Source organism: Phocoena phocoena, chromosome 16, assembly GCF_963924675.1.
Source record: "Phocoena phocoena chromosome 16, mPhoPho1.1, whole genome shotgun sequence".
NCBI lineage: Eukaryota > Metazoa > Chordata > Mammalia > Artiodactyla > Phocoenidae > Phocoena > Phocoena phocoena.
In genome coordinates this window covers 53423874-53443748 of record NC_089234.1, presented here as the reverse complement: position 1 = coordinate 53443748, position 19875 = coordinate 53423874, and the positions used below count along the sequence as shown (strand labels likewise).

Here is a 19875-nt window from a genome sequence, read left to right as displayed (position 1 = left end):
CAGCTCCTGGTGCTGGATCCCCCTTGCAGGTCCTGGCTGCCTCTTTGCTTCCTGCTGCCTGATCCCTGTGGCTGTCCTGGGCAGAGGAGATGAATTCGTGGCTGGCTGGGAGCTGAGGCAGAGCGATGATGCTGCACAGAGAAGTGGCTCTGGGAGTGACCCTGGCGTGAGGAGCCAGGGGCGAGGAGTGGCCTGGGGTGTCCCTCCTGGCGTGTGCATCCCAGGTGACGCCATGCTGCAGCAGATCCTGCACGACATGTACATCGACCCCGAGCTCCTGGCCGAGCTCAGTGATGTGCAGAAGCACATCCTCTTCTACAAGATGCGAGAGGAGCAGCTGAGACGCTGGAGGGAGCGTGAGGCTTGGGAGGCCCTGGCCCAGTTCGAGGGACTCAGGCCCCCCAAGGTCAAGCGAGGTATGTGGGTGGGAGTCACCAAGGGGCTGACCCCTGGCCTCCCGGGAGGTAGAAAAGTTATCGATGTCAGGCTATGTTCTTCTTTAAAATGGGCACTGGTGTGATGAGGGCTGGGGGCTTGAAACCCTTGTTCTGTGAGCATCCCTTCCCATTAGCCTGGGCGTCTATCTTTTGACTAGGTCTGTAGGGCTCCAAGGCTGCACAGGGAACTGCCTGGGGACCCTGATGGCATTGGGGCACGGGGACTTGCTTTGTCTTGTTGCGGAGGGCCCAGGTTCTGGGAAGACACCACTGGGATCTCAGACTGTGCTCAGACCCTGTGGGTGACTGCCTGGTGGGTAGAAGCCATGTTCTTTTTTTTTTGCGGTACGCGGGCCTCTCACTGTTGTGGCCTCTCCCGTGGCGGAGCGCAGGCTCCGGATGCGCAGGCTCAGCGGCCATGGCTCACGGGCCCAGCCGCTCCCTTGTCCCCTGCATGGGCAGGCGGACTCTCAACCACTGCGCCACCAGGGAAGCCCGAGGCCATGTTCTTGAACCTCACCGGTGGTTCTGGACGGAGGGCCAGGGTGCAACAAAGACACATCGCCCCTCCCTCACTTGCGTGCGCGGCATAGTGGTTCCAGCACAGCGCCCGTGCCCCTCCTCCCTGTCCTTGTGTGCGAGGATGCTTTGGGTTGTGCTGGAGCCCCAGCGGGCCTCTGGAGAGAGGGCGTCAGGGAATGTCCTGCGCTAAGAGTGACCAACCCCGATGGCAACAGCAACTGCAGACAAGAAGCAAGGGTTCAACCCACGTTTCCGGTGGTTATTCTGCAGTGACGTGCCAGGCAAGGCCGTTGCCGGGGCGCCTGTGAGTGACGGCGCACCTGACGCAGGCAGGCTGCTGAGTTGCTGCGGGACTCAAGGTCCTGCCGGGAAGGGCACTTTACGTGGATGCTGCACTTCACAGTTTGCAAAGCCCATTCATCTCTCTCGTTCACTCCCCACAGCAGCCCTCCTCTTGGTCTCCATACTGTTGACCAGAGTGAAGTGCAGACTTGATCTGTTTGTAAGTTTTCAGTCCGGGAAAAAGACATACAGGCCCCCTGGTGACCTGGCTCCCTCTCTCTACTCCAGGCTCACTGCTAGACAGTGCCTGCCACGTGCCGTAGGCCACGCTGGCACCCATCTGGACACCTTGCTCTAGCCTCTGTCTTTACACATGTGAGTCTTCCCATTGGGAATGTTCTCCCGCCTTCGTCCTCCTGACAAACTCCTTCAGTTCTAGCCCCTGCCTCCTGGAGTCTCTTGGGGATGCTCCTGGCCTAGGGAAGTACTTGCTCCTGGGCACATAGGACCCGTCTTTGCCCTAGCACTTGCCACACTGTCAGTGTCATGCATCGTCTGCTCGCCTGGCTCTCCCAGGGGACTCAAAGCCACAGGAGTGAGCACATTCTCCATTCTGTCTTCCATCCTTGGGTCTAGCACAGAGCTGGCACAGAGCGCGGAATCCCCTTTGAACAGGACACAGTAGGACCCCAGGGAGGGGGAGCTATGACGTGACTGCGTGTGGCTGGTGCCAAGGGTGGGGCTACACTGGCAGCTGCATCACTGAAAATGACAGGCTGCCTTTCCTGCCCCACCGGCCTGGGCCCTGCGGCCTCATGCCGTCCGTCAGGTGGCTCTTCTGCAAGGAGGACAGACGCCTAAAGCTTTAACTGCAAAAATGTTTTTACGGCGATTTGTCACACGTTGACATCTACATTTTCGTGTATAAATTATACATTAAACTTATTGGGGTTTCTGGTGCAGAAGACTCTTTTCCAGATAATTAATTTTCTGATTTATAAAGCATGGATAAGAGGAGGAGTGTGTGTATTCCAGATCAGGATCCCACTCAGATCTCAGCTCTTTGCTTCAGTCCTGGTGTGGAGCTGGGCAGATGGGGAAGCCCTGAGGGGCAGGCGTGGCCCCAGAGGCTGAAGAGCTTCTTACTGTGGGCCTGGGGTGCACAGTGCCTGCTTCCTGTCCTAGGATCACAATGAAGGGTTGCAACAACCCTCCACCTGGTCTGTGACCTTTAATATTTACCCTGTGCCTGTCCTCACTGAATGCCCCCATAGCCCTGTGACCCCATCTCAGATGAGGAAGCCACTGCTCACAGAGGTGACACAATCCATCCAAAGTCACCTAGCTGCTAAGAATGGAAACGGGATGTACACCCTGTGACTTTGACCTTGGTCCAGTGGCTGATGTTTTTCTACTCATTCACTTCTGAACTTGGGACTTCCATTCGATGGATGATCTGTTCATGTGTTCATTCATTTATTCATTCAGTCCCTTAGCCAACATTACTAAGCGCTGACCTTGGTGAACTGGACAGAGCTTTGGCCCTTGAGTCCATGGGTAGACAGATCAGATCCCAGGGAACATGCCAACGGGAGTGCCAGGAGGGTGGCCTGGGGCAATGCAGCCGCACAGCAGCTCAGGACAGGGTGTGTGGGGACAGACTCCATGGGCTGGATCTTTTCTCTTCCTTCCTTTCACAGGCACTTCCTTCCCAGCTTTTGCCTCCCTCCCTCCAATCTGTCCTGAAGGAAGCATCTGCTGTGTCCTGTTGCGTGTGCCAGCCCCTTGGGATCCCTGAGCACAACTTACTCGGTTCCGGTCAGACTGGAATGACCTTGCACCTCCTCCTGTCCATCCATCTCCCCAGTCCTGCCTGTCCCCTGAGACCTCCCTCCCACCCTCTCTCTTCTGAGGACACTTCCCAGCTCCTAGCAGGCCTGACCTGAGGGCTTAGCAGGGCAAGGTGCACCCTGTCCCTGAAAACTTCTCTGCTTCTCCTGCAGAGGGTAGGTGTAAACACTGGTGATAGGGATTATTCCACTTTACAGAAATTCAGGGGTTGTACTGGTCCTGGGACACACATTTGGGGTCCACAGAAGTAAGCTGGGGTGAAAGATGACGGTCGTGGCTGGGCACCCGTCACTCCCCTGACCATGCAGGTGTGTCTTTTTGTTTTCACCTTATATTTTACTGAGAAGCTTCTGGTGTTCTGCCCCGTCATGGAAGATACAGACCCTCAGCTTACATTGTTTTCCCATCTGCCGTCATGTTTGCTGTTTGTCACATTTCTGACAAAAACTTGAGGTCCAGCGGGAATTTGTGTTGCTTGTTGAGACTCTGGGAAGGCGGTCATCACGTTACATTCTCGCTAGATTTAAGCCACGCCCATCCAGCAGTACCATGACTTTCAACATCGTTTCCCCTTTTCGTGCCCTTTTGCCACCGCAGGAACCTACACCCAGTGTGAGGAGCTGCAGCCTTTACAACCCTTGGCCCCTTCTGGGCTGGCCCAGTTATCCCAGTTTTTGGGGGCTGGAGCTGGGTGTCGCCTGGGACACAGGACTCAGGACACATGTGTTCCTACTGCTGTTGTGACCCAGGAAGCTTCTCTGCCTGGTCTTGCTGGCTCCGCTGTGATTGGCAGTCTCTGTCAGTGTTAAATTGATTCCTCGGTGACCATCTTCTTATCCATATGGATGTCATCTGCCTGGGAACAAGACCTCTTTCCCCACCCTCCTTCCTGCTTTCTTCTCTAACGTGGCTGACACTGGCCACGCCACAAACCAAACCTGCAGCCTCTTGGAGGTGCCTTATTCTCACCCCCACAGCCAGCCCTGTGCCTGCCCCAGTCCAGCCTGTGGAGGGCTCTAAGTCCAGCTGTCCAGCCCTCACTACTTCCATTCCCCACAGCTGGGGTCAAGAGGCACCTCCCACCTGCTAGGCCCGCCTCTCTCTGCCTGCCCAGCCTGTGGCGCTCCCACAAGCAGCCCTGACCTGGGGCTGGAGGGAGACACCCGATCCAGCATCCTGTCTCAGCTCTCAGCCACTCCCACTGGGCGTCTGCCCTGGACTGGGTGCCCAGGTGGGCCTGGTCCATGCTCTAATGAAAGCTGTGTGACACAGTCCTTCTCACTGGGCATCTGCCTTCTCTCTGTTTCCTGGGAACCATCCAGTAACCACGGCAACCTTGCCCGCTGGGCCCAGGCCCTCCTAGCCTCGGTGTGTTTCCTTTCCGGGCGTGGGAAGCAGTACTTGCCTGCAGACATTCCCGGTGCACCCATGTTCTCAGTGGTCCCCTGCCTCAGGCTCACGCCCTACGACTTTTCTCCCCAGAGCAGCCAAAGTGTCCTTTTAACACACTGACTAGCTCAGGCATCTCCCTGCCTCCGTGGCTTCCACTGCACTCAAAGAAACACGAATGCTTTTCGGGCGCCTCTGCCTACTTTCCAACCCGATTTCCACCCTTTTGGGTCCCTCTGTGTGGAGGCTGGGCCCTCCCCGTCATTCATTTCTCAGTTAAATGTTGAGCTCTTCACTGACTACCTGCTCTCAAGGACCCCACCCCAGTCTCTCTCTCTCTTACAACATCTGGCCTGATTTCCTTCAAAGCACTTACCACATCTGAAAGTATCGTGTTTTTTGTTGTTGTTTGTTTGTGGTAAGAAAACACAACATAAAATTTACCATTTTAACCATTTTAAAGCGTGCGATCCAGTGACATTTAGTACATTCAAAATGTTGTGCAACCACCACCTCTGTCATTTCCATCATCCCAGAAGGAAAGCCCGTATCCTTTAAACGGTCCCTCTGCATCCTCTCCTCCCCCAGCGCCTGGCAACCACTGATGCGTTTTCTGTCTCTGTGAAGTTGCCTTTGTCGTCATCACCTTCCTCTTTTCTCATGTATCTGTTTGCTTGTTTATGGTCTGTCTCCTCCGTTAGTCTGCACGGGCCATGACACCATGGCTGCGGCGGCTGCCTTGCCTCCATCCCAGCGTCTGGAACAAGGCTGAGGGATATGGTTGGGGGGCAGCCGTGGGCAGGGAGCTGCTAAGACCGTTGCATGCGTGGTGTGTCAGTGGGGCTGGATAGAAGAGACGGGTATCAAAGGATTTCCCTTTTGAGTAGAAGACTGTGAGCTGTGCAGTGTGACCCCTTCCCTAGACCTTGAAAATCTTCAGTAAAAGTCTAAAAATCCCAGTATACTTGTGTTTTGGGATATATTGTAGAAGCTGAACTACAATCTATACTATGTAAGTAATGGCAGTTCTGTGACCTTGTCATTCATACTTACAACTCATTTCGTTTTCATTTCTTGTTTTAGGATTTTGACTTAGAGTTTAGTTTGACCAATGCTACTTTTTTCCTTTGCATCCACTTAGTGTACATTTCCCTGTATCTTTTCTTCCCCCTCACCCCGCCTTTTGATACCATTTTGTTTTAAGGGAGTCTATTGAAACATGTATCTTAACTAGCATATGTTCGTTTAGAACTTATTTTAAAGATAGAGTTGAACCCATTTTCTTTACCTTTATCAGGAATGAAACATTATCTACTGAAGATGAGAAACTTAAGGATATTTTAATATCCGTCTCCATGATTTTGTTGGCATAATAAAGAATTTTAGATTTTTTGGTTTACTTACCTTTCAAGACTTATTTTTTTATGCCAATGGCGGTTTCATAATCAAAACATAATAACAGTAATTACTTGGACACTAACTCCACTTTGTATTACTCGTACCCCACATTTTTCCCTCTGAGGGGAAAGTGAGAAACATTTCATTCCCCCTTTGCCCCCTTGTACAAACGCTTTGGCCAACCCAGCAGCACACCCTTTGCTGTTCGGATTCTCAGCACATCACACAGAAGTTATTAAACATCAAGGGAAATCCACATTTGAAGCCGTGTCCTGCACCATCCCTGTTCTTGCTGTCATATGGTGGTAGGCATGCTGATTTTCTTCAACTCCCTTTGTGAATTTTTCTGTTAGTTCCAACAGTTTTCCAGTAGATCCACTTAGAGGGTGGTGACTGTGCCGGAACATTGGGGAATCAGGGGCATGGATGCCCTGGATTTCTGGACTGTAGCTCTTTGGAGCTGTTGCTCATGGCCCCTTTCCTGGGCACAGTGGAACAGTGCTTCTAGGACAGTGCCACGGGGGGAGGGGGCTGGGGAATCTAGCCTCTCTGTTTTCTTACGGTGCCGGATTATCCACCAGTAGTGTCCCATCCCTTCTGTCAAGAAGATGTTTCCTGTCCATATGCAAATATTCAAAGAACAATTCTTTGGGGAGGGAGAATGATCTTTTTCACAGAGTATATGTGATGGGGAGAGAAAAAGAGGTGTCTGGCGGCGCGGGGAGGGTGTCCAGAGTCCTGTGCAAGGTAGACAAGAGGTAAAAAGTCCCCTGTGGCACGATAATTGGTAAATTGGGGCTGAGTGTGTGTCCAAGGGACCAGTGAAGGCAACAGATGAGCAATGGGGGTGCTGCCAGCTTCCCAGCGAGAGCCCTGGAGTCAGGCAAGAGGAACGTCATGAGAAGTGTATCTGTGGTGACACCAGGCCATCCAGCTGACCCCAGAGAGGTGTCCTAGTGTCCGTCACCTGTAGATGGGCACTGCAGCTCTCAGGGTGTATGTGGGGGGGGCAGGCAGATCCTGCTTGCTCTTCCAGACTTCCACACCCGAAGGGATGCTCCATTAGCTCATTTCCTGAGGGGCTCAAGGGTGGAAAATGACAGTGTCACAGATCACTTCTCCACCTTTTGTTTGGGTTGATGCTATTTTCAACATGTCTCTAGCTTGGTGGAATAGAAACAAGTCCCCTGGATTTTCATCTTTGGTCTACCGGGTTGACCTTGGAACATCACCTGTACAATGGGAATAATAACCCTTCCCCAGCAGTTGTTGGCAGGGTTCAAAAAGCTTCTTCAACAAGTGGGAAAGCTCCCGCCACCATGCGGGGCACATAAGAGCCAAGCCATGTCCACCTCCTTCCTTTCCTCACTGCCTCCGTCTGCCTCTGGTGGCAGATGCCCTTGGAATTTGTTCAGCCTCTTCCTGAATGTTCCCATGGGACCCAGGCTGTGAGCCCAGCTCCACCACTGCTTGGCCAACCTCAGTTTTTCTGGAGTCTCAGAGATGAGGGTGGGGATGGGACTTTTCCTGTGTCTGTCAAATCATTACTCCTGGTGTGGTTACTTCTTAGGGTAAATTGCAAGAAATTCAGTTATTCCAGTAAAAGGAGACTCTTGGTTCTTGGATGCTGATAAACTTTCCTACAGGTGAAGCAAAGCTGTGGCATTATGGTGGGTGGGAGGACTAGTCCGTCGGGAATTGCACAGTGTATGGCCTGGGACCACCCTGGTTGTGACTGTGTAGCTGGGTGTGGGACCCCTTAGGGCATGGAGAGAGGGGCTAGGGGCCAGACCACTACCCCCGCCTGGACTCTGAGACCCAGTGTGGGCCTTGCACGCAGTTGGTGCTCTGCCCAGGTGTGTGGAATTGACCTTGAGGGGGAGAGCCCACTTTCTGTCTCCTCAGCCCTGTTCGGCCTCCATATGGTGGACAGAAGGGTGGGGCAGCAGTGCTGGTGAGTGAGGTCCTCCGTGTTACAGTCTCAGCGTCGCTGAGGGGTGTCACTCTGCTCCCCTGCAGCTCAGTTCCTTCTTCCGTGAAGAGGGAAGGGCTTTCTGGGTGGCTGTAAGACTGAAGGAGCCACTGTGCAAAGTTCCCACGCTGGCCCTGGCTGGGGGCCTCTGCAGCCCACCAGCTCACTCCCTTTCCTCCCTGCCTTCCCCCAGCCGGCGCTGTGGTTCTGGCCGAGGCAGCTCTGCCAGCATCCACGGCTCCCCGTCTCCAGTGCCAGCATTTGCAGAAGCTGCAAAGCCCCAGACTCACCAGGCAGGCAGTGGGAAGAGCCAGGCAGAAGCTGCCATGAGAGCATGTGGGGCTCTTGGTGCCCAGCAGGTGTGGGTGTCCCCAGGGGTGAGAGTGCAGTTTTCTTGGCTCTGGAGGGAGATCAGCCTTATGTGGAGCCCTTAACTGTCAGCTCTGAGCGTCCTGTATCTAGAAGGAGAGAACTGAAGGTGTGGCCTTGTCCAGCTGAAGGCCTTTGGTAGGGGAGCCTGGAGAGGTTCCCAGAGAGTAGGCTCAGGTTCTGGAAGCTAAGGGGGAAGGGCCAGGGCTGCAGGAAGAATGAAGCCTCAGAGCAGCTGCATTCTTTGGAATGAAGGAGAACTCACCCAGATGGAACGCCTTGCCTCCTGTGTGTCTGACCTGTCCTGGGCCCTTTAAGTGCCTGTTTATCCCACCCCCTTAGGGACCTGAGGTTGGGTCCTTTGTATTTCATGAAATCTAAGATGCTATAGCTTGAAAGACACACTATTTTTATATATTACTAAGAAAGCTGTAAATTAAACCATGATACACCATTGTTTGTAAGATACATCCTGGTTTCAGAAATGTTAAGGTGTGTGTCTTCAAATTAATGAAATAAGTTATTATCTCCGTTTGAGTCGAGGTGGAGTTAGAATCGGGTCCAGGCCTGCTGGGGCTCCAGTTCCCCCCACTGCAGTGCACACATCTTCCTCCTCCTCACAGCTGCTCCCATGGTGAAATGACATATTCCAGGTGATTAAAGACCAGTGCAGAAAAAGCAAAAACAAAATCATAGAAGTAATCAAAGAAAATATGAGAGAATAGTGGGGAGAGCGAAGGTGTTCTTAAAATAAGATACAGCAATAAAAATTAAAGGAAAAATAAAGATAAATATGACTAGATTTTTAAAATCTTCTTGATAAAAGACACCAAACGGAGTTTAAAAAGAGAACAAAGCAGGAGGTAAATGAGAGAAAAATATCTGCAACATTTATAACAGGCAAAGGACTTGTATCCAGAGAAGAAAGCAACTTCCTAAGTCAGTTAGCAGAAGACAAACAGTAGAAAAGTGGGGAATAGACATGAACAAGCCATTCACAGGAGTGCAACTTCGAGTCACAATGACCGTGTGGAAAGGTGTTCATCCTCACTAGCGAACTATCAGTACATCACTGCAAATTAAAACAAGAATCCTAGCAAAAGTTAAAGAAGTTTGCTAGTAGGAATGTTGATGGGGGTCCAGAGAAAGAGATACTCTCTCTCCTGCATGGCTGTGGAGGGACAGATTTTCTGCAGGTTCCCGAGGAGCTTGGGCCCATGGGGATGGGGTTCTCCTGTCCCTGCAACTTTCTCCCGGCTGCTGCCAAAAGCCCACGGGCTGTGTATTATTATTATTTTTTAAAATTTTTATTGGAGTATGGATGGTTTACAATGTTGTGTTAGTTTCAGGTGTACAGCAAAGTGAATCAGTTATACTTATATCCACTCTTTTTTAGATTCTTTTGCCATATAGGTCATCACAGAGTATTGAGTAGAGTTCCCTGTGCTGTACAGTAGGTCCTCATTAGTTATCTATTTTATATATAGTAGTGTGTATATGTCAATCCCAATCTCCCAATTTATTCCTCTCCCCCTTTCCCCCCTGGTAACCATAAGTTTGTTTTCTGCAGCCCATGGGCTCTTTAAACAGATGGAGTTTTGCTCAGCTCCGGCTGGAGGGAAGCCCTTCTCCTGCCTGTTGCAAGGCCCCAGCTGGGGATACTGGGCTGAGCTGCCCAGGTGTAATCTCCTCCCCTTGCTTCAGGGGTGATCATGTCTGCCACCTCCCTCCTTCCCTAACTGTCCACCTCACTGCTTCCCTTTGCACCTGGAGGTCAGCAGGGGCAGTTTCTGAGAAAGGCCACCAGCTGGTTATCTCCTGACTCCCTGTAACCTGACGCTAGGTCTCAGCCCCGCTCAGGGGAGCTGGGCTGAAGCGGCAGGTTGCAGGCGGCTGCCTGCCCCTCTGTTATCTCTCCCAGTGGCTAGTAGCATCGCTGCTTTCAAGGTTCTTCTCACGTAAAAACTAGCAAAGCTTCCTAGGATTCTTGCATTTGGAACCAGATTTTGCATTCACCTTTCGGGTTTAAATTCTTTGGGTACATTTCCACACCTGTTTCCCTCATGTCCTTTCAAAATGACAGGACCTCAGGGAGCATTTATTTTTATCCTATCATCTCACAGATGTGCTTATTATCTGGTCACCACGGTTGGGTTCTCAATACATACCATAACTGATTTCAAACATGTGAAATTGAATGGCTGAGAATGTAGTCAACCTTGTTTCTGTGTGCACTTGATAAAGAAAGTATTCTGCTGTAGTGTGGAGTGTTCTATAGACGTCAGTTAGGTTAAGTTGGTCAATATGTTATTTAGACCCCTACACCCTAACTGATTTTTTTCCCTATAAATTACCTTATCGTATAAATTACCAGGAGAGTTTTTGTTGTCACAAACAGCTTTATTGAGATATAATTCATATACCATACAAGTCACCCATTTAAAGTGTACACAAGTCACCCATTTAATGTGTACAACTAAATGGTTTTTAATATATTCACAGAGATGTGCAGCCATCACCACAGACAATTTTGGAATATTTACATCACCTCAAGAAAACCCATACACCTTAACTAGTACCTGCCAGACCCCTTTCTCCCTGCTCCAGCCCTTAGCAACCACTAATCTACTTTTTTTTTTTTTTTTTCTGCACTGGGTCTTCATTGCTTCGAGTGGGCTTTCTCTAGTTGCGTCAAGCGAGGGCTAACTCTTTGTTGCGATGCGCAAGCTTCTCATTATGGTGGCTTCTCTTGTTGTGGAGCACGGGCTGTAGGCGTGCGGGCTTCAGTAGTTGTGGCACGCGGGCTTCAGTAGCTGTGGCATGCAGGCTTAGTTGCTCCGTGGCATATGGGATCTTCCTGGACCAGGGATCGAACCCATGTCCCCTGCATTGGCAGATGGATTCTTAACCACTGTGCCACCAGGGAAGTCCACTGCTAATCTACTTTATGTCTCTATGGATTTCCCTATTCTGGACTTTCATATGAGTGGAATAATAAAGTATTGGACTTTTGTGACTGGCTTCTTATACTTAGCATAATGTTTTCAAGGCCCATCCACAATGTAGCATGTATCAGTATCATTCTTTTTTTATGGCCAAATAATATTCCATTATATGGATGTACCACATTTTGTTTGTCCATTTATCTCTTAATGGACATTTGGGTTGTTTTCACTTTTGGCTATTATGAATAATGCTTCTATAAACATTCACATACAAGTTTTTGTGTGGATGTATGTTTTCATTTCTATTGGGTGTGTACCTACGAGTGGAATTGCTGGATCATTTGATAACTTTATGTTTAATAACTTGAAGAATTGGCAGATTGTTTTCCAAAGAAGTGGCACCATTTTACCTTCCCACCAGCAGCGTATGAGAGGTCCAATTTCTCCACATTCTCACCAGTACTTGTTATTATCTATGTTTTTGGTTAAATCCATCCTGGGAGATGTGAAATGTCATTGTGGTTTTGATTTGCATTTCGCTGATGAGTAAAGATTTTGAGCATCTTTTCTTGTACTTGTTGGACATCTATATATCTTCTTTGGAGAAATGTATATTTAGATCCTTTGCCCATTTTTAGACTGAGTTGTCTTTTTATTATTGAGCTGTAAGAATTTTTATACACTCCAGGCACAAGTTCCTTATCAGATATATGATCTGTAAATATTTACTCCCACTCTTTGGATTGCCCTTTTACTTTCTTGATGGCATCCTTTGAAACACAAAAGTTTTAATTTCAAATTTTGATGAAGTCCAAATTGTATTGATATATATTTTCTTTGTTGTTTGTGCTTTTGGTATCATATCTTAGAAACCATTGTCTAATTTAAGGTCATGAAGATTTATACCTATATCTATATTTTCAAATTTATTAACACAGAATAGCACATGATATTCTCTTTTAATCATTTCTTGTTTTACATTGTCTTCTTATTCCTAATGCCATATATATTATATATACTGTATACACATTCCATATATATAAAAAAAATATATATGGCATATATATGACATACAACATATATATATATATATATATATATATGTTTTAACTTAATTTAAGCATGCTAGGTGGTTTCCTACTTTATTACATTTTTCAAAGAAAAAATGTTATGTTGTATTTATAATGTATATGCTTTGCATTCACTAATATTAGTTTTTTTCATTAATTATTTTCTCCTGCTTTTATTTTAGTGTTCTTTTTTATGTCTTAGATTGAGAACTTAGTTTATTCATGTTACATCTTTTTTTTTAAATTTTATTTCATATTTTTAAAAATATTTATTTATTTATTTATTTATTTTATTTGGCTGTGCCGGGTCTTAGTTGCAGCATGCATGCAGGATCTAGTTCCCTGACCAGGGGTCAAAGCCTGAGCCCCCTGCATTAGGAGTGCGGAGTCTTAACCACTGAACTACCAGGGAAGTCCCACATCTTTTTTTTAAATAAAGCTTATAAAATTTCTCATTATAAAATATTTAAACATATAGGTAAAATGGAAAAATAATATAATAAGTACTTATGGACCCATAATGTCTTTATTAAGTGTTAACTTAGTGCCTTCTTTGTTTCTATTTAAGTACGTCATATACAGTTGAGACCCACTTTAATGCCTTTCTAAAATTTCACTCCCCATCTCCTTCCCCATATGCAAGCCTATTATAAATTCAACATGTATCATCCTTATGTCTTTTCCATACTTTAATATATATTTTGTAAGCAATATGTTGCTTAATCATTATATGAATGACATTATACTGTAGGCAATCTGAAGTTAACTTAATTTATTGGTTCTGCATTTTTTAAGGAGATATGTTTGTGTTGTTCAAACCTATTTACTTTTCTTGCTATAGAGTACTGCATTATAAGAACATACTATAATTTATTTATCTGTTTTCCTTGATTAGTCATTTATGTTGTTCCTGATTTTTAATATTTTGGACAGTGTTTCCATGAACCTTCTTGTTCAGGTTTCTCTGGGCACGTGTGTACTTGGAAGTGCTATTCCTTGGTCATAATGAGTAGCATGTTCAACTTTACTAAATATTTGCCAAATATCTTCAAAGTGGTTGTATCAGTGCCTTCAGCCATCAACAATTTATAAGAATTATCATTGCTCTATATCCTTTTCAACAATCAGAATTTGTCATCACACTTTTTTATTCTTTCCAGTCTTGTAGGAGTGAAATGACTGTATTTTTTCATCATAATACACTCACAGTAAAATTAATGGTGGTTTCACTCCTTGATGAAACAGTAAATCTTATTCATTTTATTATATGACAAAATGGAAGGATGCATAAAGCATTTCTGAAGTATGATGGGTGTCTTGAGGAAAGGCACTGTGTGATTTTTTGAGTTATGTGCTGAACTAGCCTCTTTACTCATAGAATACCATTTTTACTTGAAAGAAGACTGACAAACTATGTCTTTTTTCAGACTTGGGTATTTGCAGATGAATAAAGTGAATCTGTCACTTCAAGGAAAACAATGGATAAAATTTATTCCAGTCATAAAATTCCAGGTTTCAAGCAAAAATTAGAATTTTTGGAAAACTTGTATCAGCTACAATGAACTTATTAGATTCCCAATACGTAAAGGCTTTTCTCTGAGGTTCATAGTAATATTAACAAACAATTTTATGATATTATAAAATAAAATACGTATTTTATTTTATAATATCATAAATTTGGAAGATCTGCTTGATTCAGTGAACCAATATTTTCCAAGGACCAATGAGGAATGTTGCAAAATCACACATGAGTAAAAGATCCATTCAAAGTGCAAAATAAACCAATGGATTTTATTTATTTATTTATTTATTTATTTTGTGGCACGTGGGCCTCTCACTGTCGTGGCCTCTCTCGTTGCGGGGCACAGGCTCCAGACGCGCAGGCTCAGCGGACATGGCTCACGGGCCTAGCCGCTCTGCGGCATGTGGGATCTTCCCGGACCGGGGCACGAACCTGTGTCCCCTGCATCAGCAGGCGGACTCTCAAACACTGCGCCACCAGGGAAGCCCCTGGGTTTTAATTTTATTTTGCTTAAAAATCTTTAAACTTTTTATTTTGAAGTAACTTTTTTTTTAGGCCACGCCCTGTGGCATGTGAGATCTTAGTTCCTCGACCAGGGTTTGAACCCACGTCTCCTTCAGTGGAAGTACGGAGTCGTAACCATTGGACCGCCAGGGAAGTCCCAAGTTGCTATTATTTTAAGTAAATATATATTAAAAATTTTCTCAGTTTTAATTTTGAATATGGTAAATATTGATAGATATAACCCACGTAAACAAAAATTCTTTGAGATACTCAATATTTTTAAAGAATATGAAGGGGTCTTGAGAGCAAATTATTTGATAACAAATGCTTTAAAGGATACACTGTATGCGATGAGTTAGCTTTTCTACAATGCATCTAGACTAGTACTATCTATATTCCATTCTTGGGAGAACTGAGGGAAAAAAATGACCATTCAAATTATGTTTTATAGGGCTTATTTCTCTCACAGGACCCTAGTAGAGAAAGATTGTTCTAGACATTAATAAGTTAATACATGTAAAATATGTTGAACCATGATTAGCAGATAAGCCTTCTGTAGATGTTAGCTGTTACTATTGCTTTTATTAATTGGTGCAATCGTTTGACAGTTATGTGTATTCAAGTATCTTCTCTTAGTTGGTGACTTGATTTTTAATTGTCTTTATGGCATTTTTTGTGTGTAGAAATGTTAAGCTTTAATCTGTATTCAAATATATCAACATTGTCTCTCATAGTTTATTTTTTTATGTCTCATAGAAGAAATTCTTCCCTTCCCAAAGTAATAATGATATGCATTTATATTTTCCTCTAAGAGTTTCCAAGCATCCAAATGTTCCTTTTCACAGACTCATAAAACCACCTTTGTCAAGGTCCATGTTGTTGAATCCAATGGTCAATTCTCAAGTCTTCATCCCAATGACCCATCAGTAGCCTTTGACACAGTTGACCTCCCTTTAATTCCTGAAATTCTTTCTCCACTTGGCTTCTGGGATACTGCTGTCTTTTGGTTGTTCTCCTGCCTCGCAGGCTTCTTTGTCCTCATCTCCTTGGGGGTCCTCCTCCTATCTAGGTGTTGGAGTGTGCTGGGCTTCAGTCCTTTGACCTCTCCTGTTGTCTGTCTACACTCACTCTCTACCTGCTCTCGTCCAGTTTTGTGGCTTTAAATATCTATACACTGATGCCTTCAAAAAATTATATTTTAGTTCCAGCCTCTCCTCTGAACTCTGTTTTATTCAACTGCCTATTGGATGTCTAATAGACGTCTCAAACTTAATTTAGCCCAAACAGAAATGTTGATTTATCCAAGCAGTTTCTTTCATGTTACTCTTTTCAGTAATATGACCATCCATTCCATTGCTTAAGCGGAAAAGTTAGAGTTTTCTTGCTCTTTTTCTTTCACAACTCATATCCAAAATTTAAGCAAATATTGCTTTTTCCTTCAGAATATATCCTAAATCTTAACCACTTTATACCTCCTCCTCCAGGACCATCTTAGTCCAAGAAATGATTGTCTGTCCCCTGGACTATTACAAATGCCCACTGGCCTACAGATTTTCTTGTCCCCTGTTTCCCACACTGAATGAATGAAAGCTGCTGCTTCTCCAACTGCATTTCCAGTTTCCCTTCTTGCTCCCTCTGCTGCAGCCACAGTGGTCTCCTTGCTGTTTCATGAACTTGCCAAGCACATTACCAGCATCTGACCTCAATCCTACTCAGCTCCCAGTCTCACCTGGAGAACTTTGATTCCCCTCTACCCTGTAGGAGTCTCATTCCTGGTGACCACTATTTGCTTCAGGACCCACATGGGAGCATCCACCCTGCTCACTGTTTCACACTTCTGTTTGGAATAGAGTCAACAAAGCCATCTATATTGTGTTTGGAGAAGAGAATTTTATCTTCATGGGGACATCAAAAAGAAAAGCCTTTAAGCTTATAATTTTTCTTTTGAGCCTACTGTTATCTGTGCCCATGTTTTTTTGCTACAATTTTCCCCCTAGATAATGTATAATTTTAGTTTTGATTTCCCCTAAGATCCATGGGTTCTCTAGGAGATATTTTCTTTTTTTCTCAGTTTTGTTTTTTTTTTACATCTTTATTGGAGTATAATTGCTTTACAATGGTGTGTTAGTTTCTGCTTTATAACACAGTGAATCAGTTATACATATACATATGTTCCCATATCTCTTCCCTCTTACATCTCCCTCCCTCCCACCCTCCCTATCCCACCCCTCCAGGCAGTCACAAAGCACCGATCTGATCTCCCTGTGCTATTCGGCTGCTTCCCACTAGATATCTACCTTACGTTTGGTAGTGTATATGTGTCCATTCCTCTCTCTCGCTTTGTCACAGCCTACCTTTCCCCCTCCCCATATCCTCAAGTCCATTCTCTAGTAGGTCTGTGTCTTTATTCCTGTCTTACCCCTAGGTTCTTCATGACATTTTTTTTCTTAAATTCCATATATATGTGTTAGCATACGGTATTTGTCTTTCTCTTTCTGACTTACTTCACTCTGTATGACAGACTCTAGGTCTATCCATCTCATTACAAATAGCTCAATTTCGTTTCTTTTTATGGCTGAGTAATATTCCATTGTATATATGTGCCACATCTTCTTTATCCATTCATCCGGTGATGGGCACTTAGGTTGTTTCCATCTCTGGGCTATTGTAAATAGAGCTGCAATGAACATTTTGGTACATGACTCTTTTTGAATTATGGTTTTCTCAGGGTATATGCCCAGTAGTGGGATTGCTGGGTCATATGGTAGTTCTATTTGTAGTTTTTTAAGGAACCTCCATACTGTTCTCCACAGTGGCTGTATCAATTTACATTCCCACCAACGGTGCAAGACGGTTCCCTTTTCTCCACACCCTCTCCAGCATTTATTGTTTTTAGATTTTTTGATGATGGCCATTCTGACTGGTGTGAGATGATATCTCATTGTAGTTTTGATTTGCATTTCTCTAATGATTAATGAAGTTGAGCATTCTTTCATGTGTTTGTTGGCAGTCTGTATATCTTCTTTGGAGAAATGTCTATGTAGGTCTTCTGCCCATTTTTGGATTGGGTTGGTTTTTTTTTGTTATTGAGCCGCATGAGCTGCTTATAAATTTTGGAGATTAATCCTTTGTCAGTTGCTTCACTTGCAAATATTTTCTCCCTTTCTGAGGGTTGTCTTTTGGTCTTGTTTATGGTTTCTTTTTCTGTGCAAAAACTTTTCAGTTTCATTTGTATATTTTTGCTTTTATTTCCATTTCTCTGGGAGGTGGGTCAGAAAGGATCTTGCTGTGATTTATGTCATAGAGTGTTCTGCCTATGTTTTCCTCTAAGAGTTTGATAGTTTCTGGCCTTACATTTAGGTCTTTAATCCATTTTGAGTTTATTTTTGTGTATGGTGTTAGGGAGTGATCTAATCTCATACTTTTAAATGTACCTGTCCAGTTTTCCCAGCACCACTTATTGAAGAAGCTGTCCTTTCTCCACTGTACATTCCTGCCTCCTTTATCAAAGATAAGGTGACCATATGTGCGTGGGTTTATCTCTGGGCTTTCTATCCTGTTCCATTGATCTATCTTTCTGTTTTTGTGCCAGTACCATGCTGTCTTGATTACTGTAGCTTTGTAGTATAGTCTGAAGTCAGGGAGCCTGATTCCTCCAGCTCCATTTTTCGTCCTCAAGATTGCTTTGGCTATTCGGGGTCTTTTGTGTTTCCATACAAATTGTGAAATGTTTTGCTCTAGTTCTGTGAAAAATACCAGTGGTAGTTTGACAGGGATTGCACTGAATCTGTAGATTGCTTTGGGTAGTAGAGTCATTTTCACAATGTTGATTCTTCCAATCCAAGAACATGGTATATCTCTCCATCTATTTGTATCATCTTTAATTTCTTTCATCAGTGTCTTATAATTTTCTGCATACAGGTCTTTTGTCTCCTTAGGTAGGTTTATTCCTAGATATTTTATTCTTTTTGTTGCAGTGGTAAATGGGAGTGTTTTCTTGATTTCCCTTTCAGATTTTTCATCATTAGTGTATAGGAATGCCAGAGATTTCTGTGCATTAATTTTGTATCCTGCTATTTTACCAAATTCATTGATTAGCTCTAGTAGTTTTCTGGTACCATCTTTAGGATTCTCTCTGTATAGTATCATGTCATCTGCAAACAGTGACAGCTTTACTTCTTCTTTTCCGATTTGGATTCCTTTTATTTCCTTTTCTTCTCTGATTGCTGTGGCTAATACTTCCAAAACTATGTTGAATAAGAGAGGTGAGAGTGGGCAACCTTGTCTTGTTCCTGATCTTAGTGGAAATACTTTCCGCTTTTCACCATTGAGGACGATGTTGGCTGTGGGTTTGTCATATATGGCCTTTATTATATTGAGGAAAGTTCCCTCTATGCCTACTTTCTGCAGGGTTTTTATAATAATTGGGTGTTGAATTTTGTCAAAAGCTTTCTCTGCATCTATTGAGATGATCATATGGTTTTTCTCCTTCAATTTATTAATATGGTTTATCACATTGATTGTTTTGCGTATATTGAAGAATCTTTGCATTCTTGGAATAAACCCCACTTGATCATGGTGTATGATCCTTTTAATGTGCTGTTGGATTCTGTTTGCTAGTATTTTGTTGAGGATTTTTGCATCTATGTTCATCAGTGATATTGGCCTGTAGTTTTCTTTCTTTGTGACATCCTTGTCTGGTTTTGGTATCAAGGTGATGGTGGCCTCGTAGAATGAGTTTGGGAGTGTTCCTCCCTCTGCTATATTTTGGAAGAGTTTGAGAAGGATAGGTGTTAGCTCTTCTCTAAATGTTTGATAGAATTTACCTGTGAAGCCATCTGGTCCTGGGCTTTTGTTTGTTGGAAGATTTTAAATCACAGTTTCAATTTCAGTGCTTGTGATTGGTCTGTTCATATTTTCTATTTCTTCCTGATTCAGTCTTGGCAGGTTGTGCATTTCTAAGAATTTGTCCATTTCTTCCATGTTGTGCATTTTATTGACATAGAGTTGCTTGTAGTAATCTCTCATTATCTTTTGTATTTCTGCAGTGTCAGTTGTTACTTCTCCTTTTTCATTTCTAATTCTATTCATTTGAGTCTTCTCTCTTTTTTCCTTGATGAGTCTGGCTAATGGTTTATCAATTTTGTTTATCTTCTCAAAGAACCAGCTTTTAGTTTTATTGATCTTTGCTATCGTTTCCTTCATTTCTTTTTCATTTATTTCTGATCTGATTTTTATGATTTCTTTCCTTCTGCTAACTTTGGGGTTTTTTTGTTCTTCTTTCTCTAATTGATTTAGGTGCAACGTTAGGTTGTTTATTCGAGAGGTTTCCTGTTTCTTAAGGTAGGATTGTATTGCTATAAACTTCCCTCTTAGAACTGCTTTTGCTGCATCCCATAGATTTTGGGTCATCGTGTCTCCATTGTCATTTGTTTCTAGGTATTTTTTAATTTCCTCTTTGATTTCTTCAGTGATCACTTCGTTATTAAGTAGTGTATTGTTTAGCCTCCATGTGTTTATAGTTTTTACAGATTCTTCCTGTAATTGATATCTAGTCTCATAGCGTTGTGGTTGGAAAAGATACTTGAAACAATTTCAATTTTCTTAAATTTAC

At 44.3% G+C, this 19875-nt stretch overlaps 1 protein-coding gene across 2 annotated transcripts in view; it reads left to right on the top strand.

Annotated features, from left to right (window-relative positions):
* The first annotated feature begins 232 nt into the window (after positions 1–232).
* SH2D4B (SH2 domain containing 4B) overlaps positions 233–19875 on the top strand; it is an 82275-nt gene continuing 62632 nt past the window's right edge. For both annotated transcript variants that reach the window (XM_065894524.1, XM_065894525.1), the window contains exon 1: positions 233–424. In XM_065894524.1, coding sequence (XP_065750596.1) covers positions 233–424 — 192 coding nt within the window. The remainder of the gene's footprint in view (positions 425–19875) is intronic.